The following is an 8,812-nucleotide window of genomic DNA, read 5'->3' on the forward strand; positions in this document are numbered from 1 at the left end:
GGACCTCGAAAATAGATTTTTCCATGTAAACGTCGAAAAAAAACAGCCGTAAATTCACTTTGTTCGAGAAACAGAGAATGAGCAATTCGAGAAATGAATGACTTCAAAACACCCCTCCCGCTGAAGATAGTTATTCTGAATTGCCACTTTTAACTAATTTCTAATATGGCAGATTAGTGCAATGGATTTAAGCTCCATATGTAAAGTATTCCACTTTTATTAGAATTATAAATATAAATACTTAATTATTTATTTATTTACATAATGACAACATGAGCAGCCCTTGGCCTTCAAGACAGTGCCTCTCCCTTAATAGAACAATTATCATTTTTCCACGATCATACTCTTATAATTTTAGTAATAATCACAACTTTAGTAGGTTATTTATTATTTATAATAGGACTATGAATAAGTTCGTGCGGTTTTTTTTCGAAATTTGAAACTTTATTGACGTAAAATGGTTACAAATTTAATATTCAAAATATTCTCCATCGCTTACTACTACTTTTTCCCATCTTTCTGGCAATTCACGGATTCCCTTTGTGAAAAATTCGGTCGGTTTTGCCGCAATCCACGAATCGATCCATTTTTTGACTTCATCGTAATTACGGAAGTGCTGGTCAGCCAGGCCATGTTGCATCGATCGGAAGAGATAGTAATCGGATGGCGCAAGGTCTGGACTATACGGCGGGTGGGGTAGGACATCCCATTTGAGCGTTTCTAAGTATGTTTTGACCACTTGTGCAACATGTGGCCGAGCATTGTCATGTTGCAAAATAACTTTGTCGTGTCTATCGGCGTATTGCGGCCGTTTTTCTCGCAGTGCTCGGCTCAAACGCATCAATTGTCGTCGGTAGACATCCCCCGTAATCGTTTCATTCGGTTTCAGTAGCTCATAATACACAACACCCAGCTGGTCCCACCAGATACACAGCATAACCTTCAGGCCATGAATATTCTGCGCCGACGTCGATGTTGAAGCATGGCCAGGGTATCCATACGTTGCCCGACGTTTTGGATTGTCGTAATGGACCCACTTTTCATCGCCAGTCACAATTCGATGCAAAAAACCCTTTCTTTTGTGCCGTTGAAGCAGTTGTTCGCATGCCATAAAACGGCGTTCAACGTCTCTTGGCTTCAATTCATACGGCACCCAATGGCCTACCTTTCGGATCATTCCCATGGCTTTTAAACGTTTGGAAATGGTTGATTGATCAACTCCCGAAGTTTTTGCAACCTCTTCTTGCGTTTGAGCCGGATCTTGATCGAGCAATTCCTCCAATTCGGTATCCATGAACTTTGGCGGCGCACCCTCGCGTTCTTCGTCTTCCAAGCCAAAATCACCACTTTTAAAGCGTGCAAACCACTTCTGGCACGTTCGCTCAGATAGAGCATGCTCACCATAAACTTCCACCAAGATACGATGACTTTCGGCTGCTTTTTTCTTCATATTAAAATAATGAAGAAGAATTCCCCGCAAAAACACATTATTTGGCACGAAATTCGACATTTTCAAGTGTGGTAAAAATATTGTTGTTTACGCTTCAAATAAAAAACTTATACTGACGTTTGTGCCTTACGACAGTAGCTCTCCAATGAATGTTTGGAAATGTGGATCGATGGAATAATAATCAAGTTACGCCATCTGTTGTAAAACCGCACGAACTTATAAATAGACCTATTATTATTTTTTAATTCATACACAAATCGAAATTTACTACATGGACATACTATTGAAGTAATTTGAACAATTCTACCAGCTATTTTTCTATTATTTATTGCTTTCCCTTCTTTACGACTTTTATATTTAATTGACGAAATTAATGAACCTTCAGTAACTCTAAAAGCTATTGGACACAAATGATACTGAAGCTATGAATATTCAGATTTTATAAATGTAGAATTTGATTCATATATAATTCCAACAAATGAATTAACAGCAGATAGATTCCGATTATTAGATGTTGATAATCATGTCATTTTACCAATAAATTCACAAATTCGTATTTTAGTAACAGCTGCAGATGTAATTCATTCATGAACAGTACCCGCTCTTGGGGTAAAAGTAGATGGAACTCCTGGACGATTAAATCAAGTTAATTTTTTAATAAATCGACCAGGGCTATTCTACGGTCAATGTTCTGAAATTTGCGGTGCTAATCAGAGTTTTATACCTATTGTTATTGAAAGTATTCCTGTTAACCATTTCATTAAATGACGCAACGACATCAATGAACTTGAAAGTTTTCTCAACTGGAGAGCCAACTTATTGGCCTACAGACCTAAAAAAGATTCCTGACCTTGTTGATTTTTGTATCATCAAAGGTCTATCGTACCTGCAGCTAACCTGTAAGTCCTGCCTGGATCTTTCTTCTGACTATTCGCCAGTGATAATCACAATAAATGATAAACTCGAAAATTGGCCCCAAAACTGCCAACTTACCAACAGCCGTACAAATTGGACTCAATTTAAAACCATTTTGACGTCGACACTTGGCATAATGTTGCTCTAAAAATCGGGGAAGATATAATCGAGGCTACCGAATATCCAACCAAATGCATCCAGGATGCCGCGTGGTCATCCACCACTCATGTGAGTCCTCAAACTCGTACAGGAGGAAATTAAAACATGGGTACCTTCCTAAGAAACAAATTGAAAGAGAAACGCCAGGCAAGAAAAATATGGCTACAAACAAGATTTCCTGAATATAAAAGCCGTTTTAACAATGTTTAAGCACAAATATAAAGACGTGTGTTCTCTTCGAAGCTGTACAAGCAATGAATTTTATTGAGCGTCTCATTTTTAAGTACAAAGGAAAATAACTGTTTAAAGCTAACTGTGCAAAAATACCATATGTATGTATGTATAGATGAATTCGAAGAAATAATACCAATACATAGTAGATATGTTATGGTATATAGGAAGTTGCTATAAATTAAGGTGGTGCCAGATTGGACGAATTCTGAACATCCTGCCCGGTTGAGGCGCTGGCCTCAAAATGCTCTGCGTCCAGAAGCCGGCACAATTTCTGTACCGCACGAGTCATCATACCGTTCGCCGTCTGAAGCGTGACATTACGTATTAGACCATTGCTGCCCGGATGAACCGCAGTTACGCGCCCTAAGCGCCAATATGTTGGTGGTAAGTTCTCATGTCTTACGATGACTATGTCTCCGATCTTTACGTCCCTTGATTTCGTCTGCCACTTGTTTCGAGTTTGAAGAGTAGATAAATATTCCTCGCTCCATCGTTGCCAAAATTGTTGATGTATCTGATGCAGCCAGAGCCAGTGCTTAATACGGTTGGACGGAATTGTTCTGATGTCAGCTTCAGGGACTGCAACCAGTGGAGCGCCAACCAGAAAGTCGGCAGGGGTCAACGCTAACTTATCATCGGGATCATCGTATATAGGTGTTAGCGGACGAGAATTTAGGCATGCTTCAATGCGTGTCGCCAAAGTCTGAAGTTGGCTATACCATAATGACTGCGCTCCAACGAGGCGCACCAAATGATATTTGGCAGATGTTACCGCAGCCTCCCAGAGACCACCTTGATGAGGAGCGCTGGGAGCGATGAAGTGCCAATGAGTACCGAGATTCGCCAAACTTTGTTGGTTGTTGTCGTTCTGCCAAGCAGCCAAGTCTTCTTTAAGCAAACGGTTAGCACCTGTGAACGTAGTACCGTTGTCACTATAGAGATCTCGACATGGACCTCGTCTACTTATAAATCGCGTAAATGCATCTAAGAATGCGGGTGATGAAAGATCATCAACAACTTCAATATGCACGGCCTTGGTCGCCATGCAAACGAAAACAGCTAGATATGTTTTGATCGTTGTGCGCGATCTTTTTGTGCCGATGCGCACTGTAAAAGGCCCGCAATAGTCGACGCCTGAAGATATAAATGGCCGTGCTGCCGTAATGCGATGCCTGGGTAAGGATGCCATCTGCTGAGATAACGTTACGCCTCGATGTCGTCGGCAAATAACACAAGTCTGTACAAAGCTTCGGACTGCTTGCCTTCCGTTCAATATCCAGTACCGCGCGCGAAGAGTTTGAAGAGTGATTTGCGCCCCACCATGAAGCGTGGTTTCATGTGCGTGTCGGATGAGTAAGTGTACCAAACTCCCATGCTTCGGTAAAATTATCGGAAAACGTCGATCTTCTGGAAGGTCAGCGTGACCAATACGACCTCTGACTCGCAATATGTCGTTACAATCTATGTAAGGGTTCAATGACCTTAGTTTGCTGGAGCTGGATATTTCCGATCCCTTCCGAATCAGAGACATATCAGTCGCAAAGGTATATTGCTCGTTTCGGATTAGCACGTTAAGAGCATCGTCCATTTCTGTAGGATTGACGATCAGTCTTCGCAAATGTCGGCGAACTGGTAGCCACCGAAGTACGATTGCCACGGTACGAAGAAGCTTTTGCAATGAACTAAAGCGTTCGCTTAATAGAATTATTTGGCCGTCTAGACGCCGAGTTGTAAGAATGCTCGCGTGGGCCGTCGTTGCTACAAATGATGACACTCTCTGTTCACCACGTACAATGTCAAGGGAAATTGGTAGCTGTTTGTCCATAAGCCATTTTGGCCCTTGTTCACCACGTACAATGTCAAAGGAAATTGGTAGCTGTTTGTCCATAAGCCATTTTGGCCCTTGCCACCACAACTGATGTTCAACCAGTTCTGATGCTCGGATACCTCTACTGGCACAGTCTGCCGGATTTTGTGCAGACCGTACATAATGCCAACGATCTGGTGATGTCAGCTCTTGAATGTGACGAACACGATTGGAAATGTACGGCTTGAGAGTAGTTGGAGGTTTACGTAACCAACATAACACGATTCGCGAGTCGGACCATAAATGATAAGAAGTGTCCGTTAGACGTAGAGCAGTCCGCACACTGTCAAGTGTGGATGCGAGTAAATGTGCCGCACAAAGTTCTAGGCGAGGAATCGTTGCACCCTTGAGTGGCGCCACTTTGGTGCGAGCTGTTAGCAATGATACAGTTGACCGACCTTCACCGTCTGTTGTCCTAGTATAGAGGACAGCCGCATAGGCAAGTGGACTTGCATCACAAAACCCAAGTAGCATAGTAGTCTTACCCTCAGCCAAACCTAACCATCGTGGTACACGGATACGGTTTATAACGTCAAGTTCTCTGTAAAATAAGACCCACGTATTTTGAAGTGCATCTGGGAGTGGTGCATCCCATTCTAAGCCAGCAGACCACAACTTCTGAATAAATATCCTCCCGGCAATAACAATTGGAGCAAGCCAATAACAATTGGAGATGCCAGTAGGATCAAATAGTTTGGCGACCTCACTTAAAACCCGACGTTTTGTGAGGCATCCGATGTTCTGGTTTAGATTCGCTTTGAAAAAGATCTCATCTGTTGTTGGGTCCCAGCTTAAACCAAGCACAGTTGCCGTCGATGGTTCACTTGCTAACTCTACGATTGAAGAATTGTTACTAATTAAACGCTTTACAACCTCACCACTATTAGAATGCCATTTTCGTAAAAGGAACTGTCCGGCCGACAAAATCGCACTCACATTGACAGCGAGTTCGAAGGCTTTATCCTCAGTGTCACAACTGATGAGAAAATCATCTACATAAAATGATGACAGAATCGCATCGCGCGCAACAATCGACTGATGACCATCTGCGACTACGTTGTAGTTATCATAACTGCATTGATTGAGTGCGCGAACTGCGTTGTACGGGCTACAAGCCATCCCATACGTCACTGTAGTTAAACGGTATACTGCTAGGTCATTGTCTGGTGATTCTCTCCAAATAATGCGTTGGAAATCCCTATGTTCGGGAGTTATCAGAATTTGACGGAACATTTTCTCGATGTCTGCTGTTAATGCTACGCGAAAACACCGAAAACGAAAGATGATATTCACAAGTGGTTCTTGAATCGTGGCTCCCACCAACTGGACGTCGTTCAGTGAGAGGCCGCTCGTGGTCCGCGCTGAAGCATTGAACACAACGCGGAACTTTTCCAGAACCGCGTGGTGAGGGATGTAGTAGTTGACCCCCCCATCTCCAATGTGACTAACGGGTTCCATATGGCCGAGGTCCGCGTATTCGCGCATGAAGGCAATGTATTTTTTCTTGAGCTCACAATTCGCTGCTAGTCGTCGTTCAAGAAGATGAAATTGTCGTAAAGCATGGGCGTATGAGTTGCCCAAAGCCGGTGCGTCAGGATGAAATGGTATATGAACCATGTAGCGCCCTTCCCTTGTGCGGGAGTGTGTGGTCAAAAAGATTTTCTCACATTCATCTTCGCCGTTACAATCTTGTGAAGGCACTTCCTCTAACTTCCAAAAGCTTCTTACGAGCTCCTCCAAGCGTGCGTCCTCTTCGCCTTGCTGGGTGCTGAAGGAAAGAGTTGGCGGCGTTGCTGGCTGCGCTGCTGGCACTGGACCGAAGACAACCCAGCCGAAGCGGGTTCGCTGGGCGTGTGGCTCATTGAGGCCACCGAGTCTTATGTCCCCTTCGACTGCTTTTCCCCATACATCCGCACCAATAAGAATGTCGATATTGCTAGGAATGCCGAACTGCGTATCGGCCAATTCTAGTCCATTCAAATGCTGCCACCGTGTCATGTCAATATGCACTGTTGGGATGACCTTAGTAATTGACTGCATGACAAGTGCAACGATTTCCAAACTGAAACTGGAATAGAGCGATTTTAACGTGAGTGTGACACGCCCGCGTGTACGTGCGTAGGAGTAAGCTCCGATTCCTTCCACCGAAACTTCGCATTTGCTCCTATGAAGAGACAAAGAGTTAGTTAATTTATCTGTTATAAAACTAACCTGTGATCCGGGATCACAGAGCACCCGCGCCAGACGTCCATTGGTAGAGTTGCCGCATGCAAATACACGCGCAGTTGCCAATAACACTGTTGAACTCGCGTTGGCAAGGCAACCTACCACAGCAGGCTCTAGTCAGAGATTCGAATTTCTGGATGCAATGGCAGTGACGGCTCCTTCCGGACACGTTGACACTGACTCTGATGGATTCTGAGATAATGATTCGCGGCAAAGTAATGAGTTGTGCTTACGACCACAGTGACGGCAATTCCCCGATGGACATTGTCTTGCTGAATGACCTTGCTTTAGGCAGTTAAAACAAAGCTTTGCAGTCTTTGCAGCAGTAATTCTGTCTTCGTATTTCATCACAAGAAAGCGTGCGCATTTCATAATACGATGTGCACCTTGGCAGTATGTGCATTTACCCTCCTCTGCAGATACGACGTGTGATCTAACAGCTCTTGACGGACCACCAGCGCGTTTATGACTCTTGGACGTAAATTCAACCCCATTGCTCCATGTGACAACTGTTGTGCTGAGGCTATGAGCCCGCTGACCCAAAAACGTAAGCAGCTCATCGAGGCTCGGAATTTCGGTGGGTGAACAGCTCATGTTCCACTCGCGCTGTGTAGTTATAGGAAGTTTCGAAACTATTATCGGTACGACCACAGCATCCCATTCGGCCACTGGTAGACCCATGACATGTAAAGCTCGTAGTGATTCATGTACCGTGTCGACGATGAACAGTAACGCACTTGGTGTGTCCTCAGTTGTCGGCTTGATATTGAGTAAGCGTGACACATGAGTCTCAGCCAGCTGCCTTCTATTGTCAAAACGTTCTTTAAGCGCCTTCCATAAATCAGCGTATCCCCTAGAATATACACTCCCGACGAGCGGTACAGCACTTGCGCTTACTGCCTGCCGCAACTTGCCTAACTTGTAGGCCTCAGGATAGTCTGTATTGTGGACAAGCAATTCAAAAACGTCCTTAAACGCCAGCCAATTCTGCATAGTTCCATCGAACGTTGGAATTGCAAGCGGTTCTAACTTAACCTCACACTCTCGCACAGGCATCACAGCAGACTGACTCGGTTTTGCACCCATGATTGCACGGTTCAAGTGGGTACATGCATTGTTGTAAATACCTTCAACCTCTTCCCATAACTTCTCGTGGGCCTCCAACTCGGCGTTTGCTGCATTGCCCACCAACAGGTCATGGTTGGTCACGAAACGTGCATAATGTGCTGACAATGATTTCAACTCTTGCTCAAGATGAAATTCATCAAATGCACCCTGCTGGAATCCACTCACCCGATCGTGTATGCGTTTAATGGCCTTTATTGCCGAAGCGCGCAAATTTAATTCTGCCATTAGCTAAACAATAATTTAATTAAACGATTCTATTTCACAATTTAATTATTTGTCCTCACAGGAGGCACCAAAATGTTTAAGCACAAATATAAAGACGTGTGTTCTCTTCGAAGCTGTACAAGCAATGAATTTTATTGAGCGTCTCATTTTTAAGTACAAAGGAAAATAACTGTTTAAAGTTAACTGTGCAAAAATACCATATGTATGTATGTATAGATGAATTCGAAGAAATAATACCAATACATAGTAGATATGTTATGGTATATAGGAAGTTGCTATAAATTAAGGTGGTGCCAGATTGGACGAATTCTGAACAAACAAATTATCAAAAGAAATAAAATTGTTATTGAAAGAGCAACACGATAAAGAAATGAGGTAGTTTCTATGGGGCTTGGAACCAACACACCTCACCAATTATTCCCTGTAGAAAGTCAGCAAAAAAGTAAGTACCACAAAAGAGTAGCGTCCACCACTTCGTAAAAAAGATAGTTCTTGGGCGAAAACCGCAATCGAGAATTCTGAGCTTTTTTCTAAATATCTAAAAGATATTTTTACACCAAACGATACTGAAGCTGATCTTTGTTTTGACAGCACTGTTGCTGCCTTTT

The 8,812-nt window shown here is 43.3% G+C and overlaps 1 protein-coding gene and 1 pseudogene across 1 annotated transcript; one reads left to right on the top strand and one right to left on the bottom strand.

Annotated features, from left to right (window-relative positions):
* The first annotated feature begins 264 nt into the window (after positions 1-264).
* Positions 265-2,218, top strand: LOC128869220 (cytochrome c oxidase subunit 2-like; annotated as a pseudogene).
* Positions 2,219-2,936: 718 nt separating this feature from the next.
* LOC128869396 (uncharacterized) lies at positions 2,937-8,204 on the bottom strand. Its single transcript, XM_054111945.1, has 2 exons — positions 7,033-8,204; positions 2,937-6,789 (listed from the first exon to the last, which is right to left on the bottom strand). The coding sequence occupies exons 1-2, from the start codon at positions 8,202-8,204 to the stop codon at positions 2,937-2,939; spliced, it is 5,025 nt and encodes a 1,674-aa protein (XP_053967920.1).
* Between the last annotated feature and the right edge of the window lie 608 nt (positions 8,205-8,812).

The sequence above is a fragment of the Anastrepha ludens genome, chromosome X (genome assembly GCF_028408465.1).
Source record: "Anastrepha ludens isolate Willacy chromosome X, idAnaLude1.1, whole genome shotgun sequence".
In the NCBI taxonomy this organism is placed as follows: domain Eukaryota; kingdom Metazoa; phylum Arthropoda; class Insecta; order Diptera; family Tephritidae; genus Anastrepha; species Anastrepha ludens.